This window comes from Phyllopteryx taeniolatus, chromosome 14, assembly GCF_024500385.1.
Source record: "Phyllopteryx taeniolatus isolate TA_2022b chromosome 14, UOR_Ptae_1.2, whole genome shotgun sequence".
NCBI lineage: Eukaryota > Metazoa > Chordata > Actinopteri > Syngnathiformes > Syngnathidae > Phyllopteryx > Phyllopteryx taeniolatus.
In genome coordinates, this window is record NC_084515.1 from 9,917,545 (window position 1) to 9,935,331 (window position 17,787).

General features: G+C 39.2%; 1 protein-coding gene across 1 annotated transcript; it reads left to right on the top strand.

Moving 5' to 3' along the window:
* Positions 1 to 1,175: 1,175 nt before the first annotated feature.
* tal1 (T-cell acute lymphocytic leukemia 1) lies at positions 1,176 to 11,943 on the top strand. Its single transcript, XM_061796462.1, has 4 exons — positions 1,176 to 1,334; positions 2,763 to 3,473; positions 5,005 to 5,093; positions 9,609 to 11,943. Exons 2-4 carry the CDS (start codon positions 2,869 to 2,871, stop codon positions 10,115 to 10,117), a joined length of 1,203 nt encoding a protein of 400 aa, XP_061652446.1. The 5' UTR covers positions 1,176 to 1,334; positions 2,763 to 2,868; the 3' UTR covers positions 10,118 to 11,943.
* The last annotated feature ends 5,844 nt before the right edge of the window (positions 11,944 to 17,787 follow it).

Here is a 17,787-nt window from a genome sequence, read left to right on the forward strand (position 1 = left end):
TCTCCCCCGACCATGCTCCCCCCCGGGGAACCGCCACCACCCTACAGGCCCTCAACCCAATGACTATTTATTTTTTATCTATTTATTTCAATCTTATTTTTTATTGTATTTCTTCCTCAGTACCTCGTGGATAAAAAAAAAAAACATTGACCGTTTTATAATAATAATAATAATTATTATTATTATTATTTTGGTGCCTGTTGTGTTTGTTTTCAAGGAATTGTGTCAATTGGCAGTTCAGGAGGCGTCTCAATTATAGTGGAGCCTATTTTAAAATTTTATATTTTTATGATGTTTAATTTTCATTTTGGAGGCTCATATCTAAATAACAGCCTGTCTATCCTAATATTTATTTATTTTTATGTCTTTATGGCAGTATATAACCATATACATGATAATATGAAAAGAAATGTGTCAATGAGCCGTCATAAATCATTATATATATATATATATATTGAATTTTAGAGCCTTTAATATTTAATTTATTTGGGGACTTGTAACATCATTGCTATGCTATATATATATATATATATATATATATATGTGTGTGTGTGTGTGTGTGTGCGCGCGCGCGCGCGTGTTGTGCACACACAAATAAGATATCGTGCCAATCAAGGGTGCATCTGCATGTAAATTCATTCTATGGTTTATTTTTTATTTAGATGTCTCATAATAATTATTTATGTTCCTGGAGGAATTGCATCAATGAGCCATTACGGAAGCATCTGTGTGATAATTGGAGCTCCATCACTGTATGGGATATGGATGAAAAGACATTGATCTTTTTAGGGTGGGAAGAGAGGATAAAGCGTCTTTTTTATCTGATTTTAGGATATATGACCCTATCAGACTTAAAATCGAACTCGGTCTTTTTTGTTTCTTGTCGAGGAAAAAAAAAATGAAATAAATACAACACCTTGATAGCCACCGTTACAGTATACTACCTCACGTGACACGTTGTTACATTACATTACATTCTTTTTTTCCCCCCTCCACACGCCTATACAGAACCCCCCCCCCCCCCCCCACACCCCCCGCTACAGGCAAATAATAATGAATCATTTCATAAATAATGGCTTTAGGGGGGCTTATCGCCAATGAAGAGGCCGCCGCCGAGCGCTTATCTCCCTCGGCCACATTGCGGCCTGGGTTCCGCCGAGTGAGCTGGATACTGCGTCGAATACACGCGCGCGCACACACACGTACAGTATACACACAGACACACACGAAACACACACTGGAAGCCAAGAAAAAAAAAAAAGCGTTAGACATGGATGACCCACTCACAAAATGGCTCCACTTACGCGGTAGCATCAACAGCAGCACTCCCGACGGTAAGTGCTCCAAAACGGACGTTTCGCCACCTTCGTCGTCGTTCGGTCGCTTTATTAGATCATATGATATTATCCATGGCATTTTGTAGGAATTGTGGGGATATTTTTGTGCTATTCGCCGATTGGGACTATACGCTGGGAAGGCTAATATAACGGATGCGAGGCCTGTGAGGGACATTCTGGAGGAATAAACCACTTTTGTTTGTTTTTTTAATATTCATAACCCCGTCACGTTCTCATTTTAAATGCTAATCTAATGTTCCCTTTGTTGACCGATCAAAACTGATGTTGATTTTAACATGCGGATTTTTTTTTTTCAACAAAAACACCACGACGGCCTTGGATAAAGAGGCTAAAAAGGCTTTTTTGTTTGTTTGTTTAATGATTGAATCGAATTATGATGCTTTTCTATGTGCTAATATGACACATCAGTAAATGTCCTCAATTATACAGAATGTCGTGTAGAATTGTAAACAAATGTCCCAAAAGGGTTTACACACCTGCAGTAGACAAAATAAGGTTTAGCGAAATGGATTTAATACGTGTAAAATAAGAGTACAGTATACTAAATACTAAGATTGTTTTTTTAAAAGGTGAAATAAATGAAAAAGGGGCTCATTTTGTCACAGAAATTTGAGTTTTCAGACAATTGTAAATATATATTTTTTAATATAAAAAGCTCTTGTCGTTTTGTCAGAAAAAAATGACACCATTAAAAATATATATTTATAAAAACGAGAGCTCTTATTCTGTTGTGGGACAAAAATGTGAAATTTCAGGAAATTGCAAACTATATATTTTTAAAAGCGTTTATGCTTGTTTCAGCACACACAAAATGACTTCAGACATTTTTTTTAAGGCTCTTCTCATTTCGTTACCCCAAAAATGTGACGTTTAGACAATAAAAAAAGCTGTTAATCTCGTTTTTGCACAACATAATCAACCTTACAGACAAAAATAATTTTTTTAAGATGTTATTCACATTTTGTCACTCAAAAATATGACTTTCAGACAATAAAAAAAAAAAAACAATTGAAGAAAAGCGTATTCTCTCTTTAGTAACAAAAAAATGTGACTTCAATGAAAAAAATAATGTTTTTTTTAAAAAAAGCTATAACTTTTCAGACAATTAAAACTAATTATTTTGAAGGAGCTTTCATTCTGGTTTTGTCACAAAAAAATGCAAACTTTTCAGACAATAAAAAATAGTTAAATCATTTGTCTTTTCATTTTTTTTCATCGTTTTAAAAAGCCTTTCCAATTGGGAACCAACAAGGCATCATTTGCATGTTTGCATGCATGAATACAATGGTGTATATGTATATATATATATATATATATATATATATATATATATATATATATATATATAACTTTACAGGAAATGATAAATGTGTCATATACTGTTTTTTTTTTCTTCTTCGACAGGTTTGCACGTGCACAATTAATGTTTTTATGATGGCGCATGAGTTATGAGTTAAATCGTGTTACTCTGGACTGTGTGTGAGAGAGAGAAAGAGAGAAACCCCCCAAAATGATGGAAAAAGGGCAGGCGGACCTTTGTTGTGGGAGTCCAGATGTAGAGTCCGGTCGTGGAAAGCCTGAGGACTCCTCCATCATCATCAGACGCGAGGAAGAAGAGGAGGAGGAGGAGGAGGTGAGGATGAGGAGAAGGAGGAGGAGGAAGAATGGAGAAGAGAAGGAAGAGGAGGAGGAGAAAGAAGGGGGAGGTCTCTCCGAGGAGACGGATGCCGCGCCCCTGCAGAACTCGACGAACGGGACCGTCATCGTCATCAACGGCGTTGCCAAGGAAACCGCCTCTCGCGACGCCCTTGACCTGAAAAGGGAAGTGCCGGTGATCGAGCTCTCCAGGAGGGACGCTATAAAGGCGCTGGAGCGCAGGGCGGAGAGCCATTTGGTGCCCATCACGGAGCTCCGCAGACCTCCTCTTCTTCCTCCCAGTCTTCCTCCTCCTCCTCTTCCTCATCCTCCTCCTCCTCCTCCTCCTCCTCCTCTTCCTCCACTGCCGCACACCCAACGAGACGACGCTCGAATGGTCCATCTGAGCCCCAACGCGTTCCCTGTCCCGGCCCGGGCCATGCTCTACAACCTGGCGCAGCCTCTCGCCGCCATCAACAGGTAAACATGCGCACACACGCACAAAAGCCACACGTTTAATTTTGTGGGGGAAAAAACAACAGCAACACGTAACTCTGATTATATTTAAATGTACTTGTCAGATTAAGGATAACATTGACAACGTGGGTGTTTTTCTGCATGGTGCATTGCATGTGCATGCTGCAATAAATTAATAGAATGGCGTCATTAAATAATACATCAATGTCGAGTTGCATCCCGTGGAGGAATTTTCCAATAGTAGGGCACTAAGATTAAAAAAAAAAGGGGCGGGGGGGGGGGGGGGGGTGATGTGGTACAGAAAAGCCCTAGTCCTTGTATTGGATTACTGTTACATTTAGGAAAGATAAAAAAAAAAAGAAAAAAAATCAACATTGTAACATGTTGTTAGGTTGCAGATTGATGATGTAATGACAATGATAACAGTGATATCATTTCCCACAAGGAAGTCTTGTTTTTACAGATTATTATGTGCATGTGATAGGGATGGTGCAAAAATGAATAAATAAATAAAATAATTCCAAAAAATTAATGAACTGAATGATCCGGTGATGATAATGCTAACATATTACCTGCGTTTTGAGATCTTATTTTGTATGATGATGATTACATGCTTGTGATCTGCACTATGGATGTGCAAAACATAAAATACCGCATATACATTTTCATGATCAAATTAACAGTCACAGTTTTGTAGTCTTAGTTTGATGATGACTGGGTGCGGAAAAAGTATTTTTTTTAAATATATGATGGTGATGTAATGATGATAAAAATTGCATATTAGCAGTGATAATGCTTTTTCCTGCAATTTGATGATTATTAGGTGAAATATTTAATATTTTAATGTGTATTGGTGATGTAATGATGATAAAATTAACATATAACCAATGTTAACATGTATTTTCTGCATGTGGTCTTATTAGTTTGATGATGAGTGGGTGCAAGAAAACAACGATGACGCAATGATTATACAGCTCACATATACATTATTGATGTTAATTTTATTGAAAGTAGTCTATTTTGATGATTTTGTGAAAAAAGAGCATTTTAATGTATAATGATTAATGTGTAATTATGATACAGCTACCACTAGTGTTCATATAAATATGCGTTTTCATGCATGTGGTGTTATTTTGATGATCATGATGTGAAAAATGTAACAGTATGATGTATAATGAGGATCAAATTTAACACATTTTCAGTGTTAACATGCATTTCCTGCAAGTGGTCTTCTATTTTGATAATGATTATTTAATGAGAATAAAACTAACATATACTGTTAATAAATAAGCATTTTTGTGAATGTGGTCTTATTTTGATGATAATTAAAAGCAAAAACCACCAGGCTAACATAAATGTGATGTAATGATGGTAAAGCAAACATGAGCAGTTTTAACATGCGTTTCCCTGCTCTTATTTTGATGATGAGGATGATTATGTGTCCAAGCAAACATATTGCTGTTGGTTTCTATGTAAAATAACATCAAATGTAATGTGTTCTTGTGCTCTTGTCTTGTTTTCTGTGGCCGTGTAGTCTTGGAGGGGATTCTGAGCAGTACAGCATGTACCCCAGCAACCGGGTAAAACGCCGCCCGGCGCCTTATGAGGTTGAACTCGACGAGGGTAGGCACATTTTAGATCTTTATAAGTATGGTAAGACGCACTTCTGCTGTGTCCTCCCACTGCCGGTTATAGCCCCCCAACACTTTACCCCCTCATCTCAATCCTTCATCCATCCCCTGAAAAAAGCCGTGTAAGAAAAAAAACGAAAAATCACCGTCAAACCTGTAATTAATAGTGTCAAATTAAAGTGACATCCTGTCAGGTAGATTTTTTCCCCCTTTTTATTACTGTGAACCATCTTCTCCACCATTGCCCACTCTTACTGACACATGCAAGGATGGAGGATGGGAGAATAGGAGGAGGGGAAAGGGACTAGGGGGGTGCGTTTGCTGCTTCCACCTCCATGCCAAGCATTTACTGCAGAGTGGGCTGAGGGATTAAGATAGATTGGGTGTGTTCCAAGGATGACAAAAGCCTGGAAGACACCATGGATGGGGGTGTGAGGATGTGACTGCATGCACTAAAGTCTTACATACTCTATATATACAGTATATATGCCTTATGACTTCTGAGTTTTTCGAGATACGGGCCATAGTTTGGCCGAATTTTGCTGTGACCTGCAAGCAAAAATTTGAGATATGGATGCGGTATGGGGGTAATGTACTCAAATCAACTCACAGCAAGCAGCCTTTTGGCAAATAGTCAATTTTTTTCCCAAAAAGAGGCTTTAAGCTGTTTATCGTCACTCCCAGTTGAAGTTTACTGTCAAAATAAACATAAAACAAAGAGAATGACACCGTGTGCATTTAAAAGGGCCAAGCAACTGTCTAAAGAAAGGCCGCGCTAGCTGAATGCTAACGCTAATAAGTAAATATGGCTATGTTCACACTGCAGGTCAATTCAGATTTTTTTGCTCAATGTGACGTGTATCTGATATGTTCATGTCAATGTGAACAGTACAATTTCGATTTTTTTCAAATCTGACCCAGGCGTCTTTAATATATGGATATAAATCCGATATGTATCCGATGTGTACAGTACGGACATGCAAGTCGCGCTTATCCGACAAAAAGTCATCAAAAGGCGACAAACTGTCACAATTGTTCAACAACACGGACGCGCCACAAAACCAACGACGGATGAAAGAGCAGAAAGTGGTGAAAAGATGTTTCAGAACTGATAAATATAAGAAAATGCGGTTGCACAAAATCCTTAAAATTGCCACAAATACGTCATGACGAGACCTCCGTGTGGCGCCATGTTTACTTCGGTAAACAATGCCTCGTGTTTGTGCGCACGTCCAATGTGACGTCCTATTTTATGCGCATGCGTGCGACATCACATTTGTTTTTGGCATGTGAACGACTACCTAAAAAGTGTGAACGTAGCCTAACTGTACTCAAAGTCATAAACTTTGCCTTTGGCGTGGAACGACTAACATTAGTGCCGAACTGATGAGCTCAGAAAGTAGTTGAGATGTGGCTATGAATCCCACCTGCGATCTAGGCATGACATGCTCAAGTGCATTATGATTGGCTGCTGCAAAGAGGCAAAGAGTGCTGAGAAGAACTCAAGTGGGTTTCATTATAATGCTTCAATGAACAGTAAATCCGTCTGTCTGTCTCATACTGGTGGGTACACCAGAATGAGCATCAGGTGATTGATGCACCGTGACAAAAACGGTTTCTTTTTCATTCTACTTAATTATGTCATTACTGTATGTTTTTATGAAGCACAATATTACAGAGTGCTAGTTTTCCTCATTAAAATACTCATTTTGTTGTTGTCCTCACTTTCCTGACTGATACTCGTGCACTCACTGTAGTAGTCTCGCCACGCTGCACTATTTGCATATCTGTTGTTGACCAATACTGGCCACTCATGGCAGAGTAGCATCTGCTCCATTTGCACACTGATTGAGGAGTATCTGCAACATTTGCACAATCAACATTGTCCCAGGTTATCGCACTACTCGCTTGAAGTCTCGGCGCCCTTTGCACAATGGTCATTGCACCGGACTATTGCAATATTAGTCTTTCGAACTGCTCTAAGTGCTAGAGGACTCTGCATCTTTTTGCACAATTGTCAAAAAAAGAAAAATAAATAACTGACAAAATGTATCGGCATTACCAGATAACTAGCAACCCTTTATTGCTCAGTGACAGTTTTTTGTCAATGTCTTTATGTCTCAAAAGTGTTCTCTGTCAATTGACTGTCTGTTGTCGTACTAGAGCGGCTCCAACTACCGGAGACAAATTCCTTGTGTGTTTTTTGGACATACTTGGCAAATAAAGATGATTCTGATTCTGATTGTATGACAATTCAGCACACTAGTAGAATGACTGTACTTTACAAGTAAAGCTTTTTTCCACTACTGTAGGACATTTCTGCAGACTAGCAGGACAATTACACGTTTTTAGCGAGGCAAAACTACCAGCAGGCATTTTGGTGTTAATAGTAGGGTTCAGGCGGAAGGGTGGACGACTGGTTAGAGCGTCTGCCTCACAGTACTTTGGACCGGGGTTCAATCCCCGGCCCCGCCTGTTGGTTGTTTGTTTGTATGTGCCCTGCGATTGGCTGGCAACCAGTTCAGGGTGTACCCCGCCTCTTGCCCGATGACAGCTGGGATAGGCTCCAGCACGCCCGCGACCCTAGTGAGGAGAAGCGGCTCAGAAAATGGATGGATGGATGGACAGTAGGGTTCAGGTGGTACTAGTGTGTGACATATGCAGACTAGTTGGGCCTCGTAGTGTGCAAAACACTAGTTTACTAGTAAGGTTTAATAATGAACTTAATAGGCCAAAAGTCACACTAGTAGTGCAAAAAAACCATTACAAACAAGACACAGTCCTTCTACTAGTGCACCCTAGTTGTTCTACTAGCATGCTTTATTATCTTACTAGTGAGGGTAAAGCTGGGTATCAAGGATTTTGAATTAATGCTGAAATAGCTTTAAGGAAAGCCAGCTTAAGAGCCATTTGTGCTTTGTCACCACTAGTAAGACAATTCAATGACTAATTCTACTATTTAACATCTAGCATTTCACTAATAGTACTTGTAATGCGTAGATGTCAACTAGTGCACGTGTTCATCACCAGTAACATGTAGTTGTCCTACTAGTGTCCAGAAATGTTACACAGTAGTGAATAAAAACTTTACTAGTAAGACACAGTCATTCCACTAGTGCATCTGAGTCATTCTACTAGTGTGCTGAATTGTCTTGGTAGTGAGTACAAAGACTGAACTAGTACATTACAGACATTAAGATGGATATCAAGGATATTGAAAAAATCCTCAGACGGCTTGACCTCACTAGTTGGACAAATTTGCATCCTAGTACGACAACTACATGTTACTAGTGAGGCAAAACTACATGAATTGACAACTGTGTGCTCATAGTACTCCTAGTGACATTACAGAATCCTACTAGCGCTTCACTAGTAAGTAGTAGCGCGCAGATGTCAACTACATTGGTACACAGATTTGCCTCTCTAGTAACATGTTCTCCTACTTTCCTATTTAAATAGGACTTTGGCAGGATATTGTGGCATTTTAAGGCTTTTGAGAAATAACACAAAAATTAATTTCTAAATGAATTAATTCCGTAACTCAATTTAATCATACAACAAATCCATTTTCCTCATTGAAAAGAATTACAATTCCACTAATCCATTCCAGCCCCCAAAACCACAATTTTTTGTCATGTTTGTAGTAAAGGAAAATAGCACAAAATTTATATATATAAACTTGATAAAGAAAATTATAAAGGAGAACAAAGATATTTTTTATGAAGTGTAAAACAACAAAAGTGGTTTTATGAAGTGTAATTAAGCCAAAAGTCACATAGACTGTACAGTAAACGGCCGCTATATCACAGTTCAGTTTTTGCAGTCCCAGTAGTTCACGGTTTTATTTTTGGAATAGGTTATTACAGTGTTATTACAGTTGTTACAGTTGTTATTACTGTTTCTATACTGTTTGTATATATTTATATATTTCTTACGCTCTTTCAATATATTATATGTGTTTTTATTGTTTTAAAAGTGTGTTTAAAGACCTTAAAAAGTACCATAAATGTTATTAAAAACATGTTAAGAGTGTATTTAAATAGGCTATTTCTATTTCAAGGATATTCACTTATTGCAAGGGGGGGTCTGGAATGTAAACCCCGAGGTCTGACTCCAGTTCTAGTTGGTCACTTTGCATGCACAGATGTCTGTTCCATGCTCCTTGTGAATGTTTTCATTTTGTATTTGGCTGTTTGGTTGCTTGTCCCATTCACTAAACCGCTGAGAGTGCATCAGTGAGTGTGGGTCGCCCGTTTTATTTTGTTTCACTCAAGCAGTGGTGTATCTAAAGCTTGCTTGTACCTCAAATTTTGACTCCCAACTGCTTGAGAAACTTGAAAAACTCGGAAGTTTGGCCACTTAAAGTACCACTGCTAGGTGAAATTGTGAATATGAACCGTGAATATGCGGTGGATTACTGTATTCCTTTAATGTGCTGTTTTATTGTTCCTTGCTTTTAAGACGGCTCTATAGTTGACTCACGTCTCTTTCCTGTGTCTCCTCCTAGCCGGCCAGCCAAAGATTGTCCGGCGTATCTTCACAAACAGCCGTGAGCGTTGGCGGCAACAGAACGTGAACGGCGCCTTTGCAGACCTCCGTAAACTCATCCCAACACACCCTCCGGATAAGAAGCTGAGCAAGAACGAGATCCTCCGTCTGGCCATGAAGTACATCAGCTTCCTCTCCAACCTCCTGGAGGACCAGGACGGGGGGCGCAATGTTGGCACCACAACTGAGGGGGACACCGGGATCTTGGTTGGGGCTCACGAGGGGGTGCCCCAGGGCGGGCCGCGTCAGGATACAGCGGTAGGCTTGGCCAGGGATGACCTGCTGGAGACGATGTCGCCCGGATCGAGCTGCGGAAGCTTGCCCGACGGAGACGCTGAGGGCAGCCCGGAGAGCTTCATGGAAGATCAGGACTCGCCTCCGGCTCCGAGGACTATCACCGCTTCACGCGGCCCTGCGCTCCATCTCAGGCGCAATGGACGCCCGCTGGATGGCTCTGGCCGGCGATGATTCTGATGCCAAAAGAGCGAAAAACACAACAAGTGAGACTGGAAGCGGACAGACTGAAAAAGAGTGTGCTTATTTCTCTTGGTCATTTGAGATGGAGAATGAAGATCTGCAATGTGAGGCAACATGGACCTGACTACCTACCTTGCCGTCTCCGCACTTGACAGCAGTGATGTAAAAGCCTGGGTTGGCCGGACGCTGGAACTTGTAAATTCTGCATGTCTTTGAGTGGCCTGCGGATGAAACATTTCTTTGTTTTGAAAAAGCTAAGAGTTTCAGTAACAACAGAGAAACACATGGGCCAAATCCCTTATATTGTATTTGAAAGAATAAACGATGTGCAATCAAAGCAAAAACGAGACAACACCAAACAATAATGACACACTGTTCAAAGAAAAGCAAGAGTTCTTGCAACAACATTTAGACTGCTGACCATTGGTTTAATTGAGGCACATATCCATACTTAAATTGGGCATGAACAATTGAATGTGTTACACCAAAATGACGAACGATATAATGAGCCTGTTCTCACAAGAATTTAAGAAGATTACTGTAATTTGTCGAAACCAGATGTTTTTTTGTGTGATTTTTTTTTTGCAGTCACTATGAAAAAGCTCTTAAAGTAAAGTACCCTTACGAAAGACCAATATGAAAATGATCAAATCCTAACTTGGGGGTTGAACCGATTAATTGACTCGTTGACTTTACTATTCCGCATTGACGTTTAGAGGTCGTGGTCTTACGACTCGCCCGTCAGCTGCCGTCTCCGGACTATAATGCTCTGTGGAGCACTGGAATGTCCAGTCAGTCTTCACACAGCTGCGTTGGCCTGTGAATATAAAAATAAAGTTGATGGTGGATGAGAATGGTGGTTAGCTTCGGCTATTCCGATTGACGCTAGTTTAAAAAAAGACCAGTGGGACCACAGGACCAGCGGTGAGGAACTAGGGCAGCAGCGCGAAGTGAAGTTCCATCTTCGTCACCAAAATGTTATGTCCAATAATGTGCTGGCAATAACTGTGATAATGAGAGCTTTATTCATACCACAACATGCACAAACCAACATCACGTGTCGCTTTACAACACTGCAATGTCGATCCGTCCAAATGTCTTTATTTGACACTTGTCCGCGTTGCCAAAAATAAATAAATTGCAGGACCAGTGTACTATGCTGAAAAACTATCAACGACGTCATCGATTGATCAACTTCGACTTGACTTTTAGCGCATTATAGTCGACTACGAAAAAATCTTAAATCGTTCAACCCCTAATCCTAACCTAATGAAATTATGGCAAAAAGTGTTTTTGGTTTTTTTTTCCCCCCTGTGTGCTTCACAGTTCAACAACTACAAAATTTTCTTGAGAATACAGCTCAGTATTACATAACAAAGTGTCCTGGAGTGTTATCGTAGTCACACAATGGTGTATTGTAAATAGCTTTTATATTTTCATGGAACAATGTAATGTGGTTTAAGACGTACCTATAGTGTGTTGTTTGTTCACGGGTTTAGTTTAAAAGAAAGAAGATGTGTAAAGCGAGCGGCCGAGAGTCGTTCACATGAAATGTTGGTACCATTTAATCTCGTTACATTTCGGCGGCGGGAAAACGACAACAGAATCAAACGAATTTACGCAACTTTGCTTGGGAGGTACAAGAAGACCAAGTGATTCTCGAGGTGTACAAATGTCGGTCACGACGTCATTTTGACATGAATGTCTGTTTCTTTCTTTCTTTTTTTTTTTTTTTTTTAACTGTAATGCATATGTGGTTTTAGTAAGGTACAAAGATAAACCCCTTCGTTGCCAAGTTTAACACCAACAGACAACAATCACAGCGACGTGCACAAGCGTTAATATCGTAAGCAGCACCAGCAGTTTTCTGACGGAGACGGTAAACGTATTTGCTCACTGGTGTTGTGCATTCTGCCTTTTCAGCAGAACTTAGTAACCTATATTGGTACCTTTGGTAACTATGGTATTTCATGAATTACGGTAAAGGGATATTGTATGTTTGGTAATTATGTTGTATGATAGATGTATCTATGAATATATCCAATGTTAAATCCATTGAATTTTACACAAAAACTTCTGAATAAAAGATGCAGAACAAAAAGTCTTTGATGTGCTCCATAATTTAGAAGGATACCAGTGATTCTCAACTGTTGTCACCCTGGGACCCACATTTTTCTATTTTTGCAAAGTGGTGACCTACTTATACGGAAGTTGAAGAACAATAAAGATATTTGTTTTTGTTTAAAAATAACCTCTGAAAACACGTGCAGTATATTTTGAAATGCTGTTTCAAATAAGTTTGACACCACTTGAGAATCAATGCTATGTACTATACTTGAACTCCACGGTTTTTTAGCGAAATAGTCCAAACAATGGATATAGAAAAGTCTAGATACCCCTGTTCAACAACTAGGTGTTTGCGAACAAAACGTTTAAGCTGGGTACCAAAATCTTGTCAAAACTTGAAAATTAATGTGCGTAATGGTCCAATGAAACACCAAGGTTGAACTTTTTGGCCACAATTCTAAAAGGTACCGTATGTTCGGCTGTTCATCACCAAAAAAATACCATACCTAGTGCTACAGTGAACTATGGTGGTGGCAGTATCATGTTTTAGGGTTGAACTCGGACCTTAGTCAAGGTGGTGGGAATTCTGAACTGTTCCAAATACCAGTTAGTGTTAGCATAAAACCTTCAGGCTTCTGCTAGTAAGAAAAAAATGTCAGAAAATGTTAATTAGAACATGTAAAATGTATTTGGGTTTAATCAGAGGCACTTTAAATGGTGGCAGGTTTCTGCTGACTCCCATTTCACATCAGTTTGAATGTGATTGTTTAATTCCGAACACAGCCACATCACCAGTTATAAGAGGGAGTCTGCACTTGTGCAACCACATTATCTTATTATTTATTTTTACTTCCCCTCTAGAGAGGATTTCTGTTTGTAATTGTCATTCTATAGGATAATATATTGGAAAACACCATTGCAAAATTGTATACAAACTTGTCAATCATAATCGAAAATGATTACCTTGGTAAACGCAGTTTTTTTTTTTTTTTTTTAAATTCAACTCTTGTATTGGATCTCATTATTGTGCAAGAGTACCTAATGTTGTGGCCAGTCGGTGCATAGTCCAGTAAAACTGAGCGACCCTCAGTGGCTGAAAGTGGCATTTCACTTCGTTAAAACTGCAACGTCGTCATGATTCTCCCTTCGTGGACGCTGGAAACCTCACTTCCTCCCAGCAAGTGACAACTTCCTGTAGAGGTCATCGCGGCTCAGTGACCTACAGGATATCCTGCCATTGTGAAAGTGCTTTCGACAGCCTCCCCCCTGCACTTCTCCATATATACGATGTTGTGTCTACACTGTGCCAATGGAGCTCCAACTCTATGAAGCGCCATACACACATACTGATAAGTGGATCAAATTTGAGCATTTCCCCAAACCCCCTTCGGATCAAGTCTAAGTTAAGGCCTGATTATCAGATGTTTCTAAAAGATTATTCTGAGCGATTATCTTGTGGTGTGGGGTGTGTTAAGAAGAATTTTTCCTCCCCAAACTGCTCAGAAAATGATCAGGGCTGACCATTGTATATATTGAAGGTCCCATATTTTGGCTAATTAGACCTTCATCGAGTGACTCTATAACATGGACTTAGTATAAAAATGTCAATTTTATTTAAAAAAAAAACATTTTGGTTTTGTCATACTAGTGTCCAGGAAAGGCCCCTTTGACAGTTACTTCTCTTTGACCTAGTTTTGTATCCGCTTTGTCCATATTTGGACACTGATTGGTCCGCCTCCGTGTCGAAGACCCAAAGCTCCCTACTTGTGAGAGAACACGTTTGTTATGTTGACAGCGCTGGTTTGCGAGCGGAGAGGTAGGCGGAGATCTTCGCTAGTGACGCAGATAAGCTTGAGAAATTCGAAACACCTGATTCAGGCCTCTCAGCAGAAAACATTTCTGCTCCTCAAGAATGCGTGGACGATTTTAATTTACATGTCTCGTTTACTGAGGCACCACACAGCCAATGTAACATCTAAAATATTAGGAAAAAGTTGGTTTGGTAAAATATAGGACTTTTAAATCTGAGAAACTGCTAAACCTGATCTTCTGATCAAAGTCAGGAAGGGCCTGATTCTCGGATGTTTCTAAAAGATGATCCTGAGCGATTATCCTGTGGTGCAGGATGTGTTAAGAGTGATTTTTATATCCCCGTCTGCTCAGAAAATGGTTGACAATCGTAAATTTTAGATCTCTGCAATATTTTTACAATGGAAAGTCCTTACGTGTGTGGTCGACACCGAGTTGGGCTAAGCCACGGCCGTGCTCTGTGATTGCAAGCTAACAGTTAGTCTAACTTCTTCTACTTCTTTGCATTTTCTGGCATTCTGGATACCGTGTGGCACTGTGGTGCCTCTCCCAGGGCAGTCTTGTTGCTACGACAGATATTTAGTTTAAAGTAGGAGAAGAGCGATTGTTGGTAGGGATACGGTTATGCGTGTGGTGTGCTGGTTGGTCATCTGTAGCACACCACAAACTGTAAGAGCAGTAAGCAGATATTTGCCGATTTTTGTTTTGTTTTGCTTACCACGTGTGGGGTCTCTCGCATTTTAAAATCGGTTAAGATGTAAGAAATGGGTAAACTTTTGTTTGCAACAGCAGATCTGGACATTCCTAAAAAAAGAAATGGAATTGCTTCCAGAGAGCGCGCGAGACATCCATGTGTTTGAAGAGCCGCAGTATGCTGCGCTATATGGCTCCACGGAGGGGGCTCTCTGGGTTAATCCCCATACCTGCCTCAGTTTTCCTGATGCTCCCAAAACTCACCAAAAGAGACCACTGTGTATGAGAGGAGGCCTGCATGTGTATGTCTCAGTAGGAGAGTACGCTCTGCATAAATGCGTGTGTGTGTGTGTGTGTGTGTGTGTGTTTATCAGTTCCGTGCAGATGGGTGGCTGAGTGGCTCTCGCAGCCAAATGATTCAGTATGCTAATTAGTTGTTATCTGCGCCGCTGCAGGAACAATATAGTGTCTTTCTCTCAGTGGGAATCCAGCCTGCTGGGAACAGATTACATTGCACACGCTGCCAACGTAGTTATTTATATTTTCACGCCCAGTAGTAGAAAATACATAAACGCGCACACACATATTCACAGATAGGCCTGTAAACAAACAAGAAGGATCCACTTTTAACACACACACACCATCACTAATATAACATTTTTGGTAATTTGAAAGAAAATCTACACTCTTCAAAAGGTACCTGCAAGTAGACTCTTATTCAAGATGATTATGTCACCTTTCTGTTTTAGAACCCTTTATAAATTTGTATTTCTCCCTCTTTGCCGCAGACAAATCAGTTTGCTAGACTGATGATGTGCAATAAAATAAAAAATACACTTTATCAATACGTACACCTGAAATGAGAGTCAATGTAAAAACAGTATTTAACAAATCTAGTATTATTACCATTCAAAAGATAATGCTAGTTTTGATTGGTGGTTATTATGTGTTTTAAAATATATTTATTATTGTGAATGTAGTTTGCAGTGGATTTTTTTTGTGGACATCACACACTCTAATATTATTACACAAATTGTGCCAGTAGCACCAGGTGTAATTGCACATATTATGAATTGACCTGCGCCCATTTGTATGTTGGGAGCGCTTTTGAATTATTCTCAGAGAGAAAAAAATGAAATAAACTGGGGCATTATAAGAATTTTTTTTTTATTTATTACTGTATATACCGTAACTGTATTTATTTTTTGGTAGCTTTTTGTACATTGTACGTAATATTGTGGAGCGAGCGTGTGTGTTGCAGTAAAATGCTGAAATTGCAAATAAAGGTGCATCTCACTGAATTAGAAAGTCTTAGAAATGCTGATTTATTTCAGTAGTTAAATTCAAAAAGTAAAACTCATATTATAGAGATTCATTAAATATATAGGAAAATACTACTTCCTACCTTATTTATATAAGAAAATATTTGTCATTAATTCTTCTGTAATATTTTAATTTCTGAGATGGTGAACTTGGGTTTTTTCTTTTACTATAAACGCCTAAATCATGAAATATTTCACTTTGTGTGTAAGGAAACTATATAATAAAGTTTTACTTGAATTGAACTACTGAAATAAATGAGATTTTCCATCATATTCAAATTTATTGAGATACTATTATTAAACCAATAAAATATGACCTAATGAAATGACATACTCTACAAATAATTAACAGTTTTGTTCATTATTTATGTTTTATGTGATTTTGTATGATTACAATGTCTTCCTGGAGCTGCAAATAGTTACCAAGCAAGCCATAATGCAGAGAGGATATAATTCCACAATACTGGGCATACCTGCCATTCAATCTAAAACCAAGATCAGAATTTTTTTTTCCCTTTTTTCGTCAATAATAAGTATACCATATAAATGACCGGGACGCTCTAGTAAAAGTGACTTTTAATCTCAAGGAGGCTTTCCTGGCCAAATAAAGGTTAAATTGAATACATATATTATGATGCATTTACTCTTTAATCAAACCTCAATGTTTACATATGTAAACACAACTCACATATTCTCTCGGTGAAGAAATTCATCACAGCTTGGCGGCTTCCAGCAGAATGTCACTGTAAAATACAAAATATTCTTTAGAAATGTGTCTCGTTGATGGACTGCTGTTGTGCGCAGGGGGGTGAGTTAGTGCCTCTCTGGCCAGGGATGTAACATTTGTAAAAGTCAATGCCATTTCTCAGTGTATGGCGAGTGCACCGCAGAGTAGGAATTGATGGCGATGTCGTTCGTGTCTTGACTGCAGAGGGTTATCCGTGCCGGGGTGTGCAAAGGCAGCTCTTCTGTGTGGTGTCATCCGGCACTTTTTTAAAAAAATTTACTCGCATCAGCTTCAGGGTTGTTGGATGCACTGTTTTGCTGTGTGTGTGTGATGGAGGGTGCAGTTCACCTTCAACCTTTTCTTTAAAGACAAATAGGAGTGTCTTAAAATGTAGATGTGAAGGTCAGTAGTGGCACATAACAATTTGAGAAAATTGCAGCCGTCCAATATTGGATTATTATGCATAACAAGGAAAAATGGTATCCTTTTGTTTTTCTCTACTGCGTTTAGAACACGAGCACCATGTGCCCTCTATTAGAAACCATTATCCACATGGATAATTCCATTGAATTGATTTGAAAGAACAAGCCATCCATTTTCTATAACGCTGTTGACTTTAGTTGCCAGTCAATCACAGGACACATATAGAAAAACAAGGATTCACACCTACGGACAATTTAGAATCTTTAATGAACCTAACATGCATGTTTTGGGAATGTGGGAGTATCGATAGAAGCCACACACACACACTTTGATAAAATCAAAATAAAACTTCAACCTAAATACGACTGATAGGCACATGAAGGTCTTTGAAAAGCAATACTGTCACCTAGTGGCGTGTTGTAGGTATGACTGGAATTTTAAAAGCCTTGTGGTGTATAATATCAATGTTATTGTTTATATTGTACATTGCACTTATGGTTAGTACGTGCGTCTCACAGTTCTGAGGTTTGGGGGTTCGAATTTTCACCAGATCAACAAGGTGCACTCAAGAAGTATATTGAAGAGTGGGTTGCATGTTACCTTCTGATGGAAAGGTGCAC

Excerpts from the sequence above, each read along its gene's own strand:
- tal1 (XM_061796462.1), top strand. The coding sequence starts at position 2,869 with ATGATGGAAAAAGGGCAGGCGGACCTTTGTTGTGGGAGTCCAGATGTA. Across the intron at positions 3,474-5,004 it reads CCTCTCGCCGCCATCAACAG|TCTTGGAGGGGATTCTGAGC; the intron begins GTAAACATGCGC and ends GTGGCCGTGTAG. Across the intron at positions 5,094-9,608 it reads TGAGGTTGAACTCGACGAGG|CCGGCCAGCCAAAGATTGTC; the intron begins GTAGGCACATTT and ends GTCTCCTCCTAG.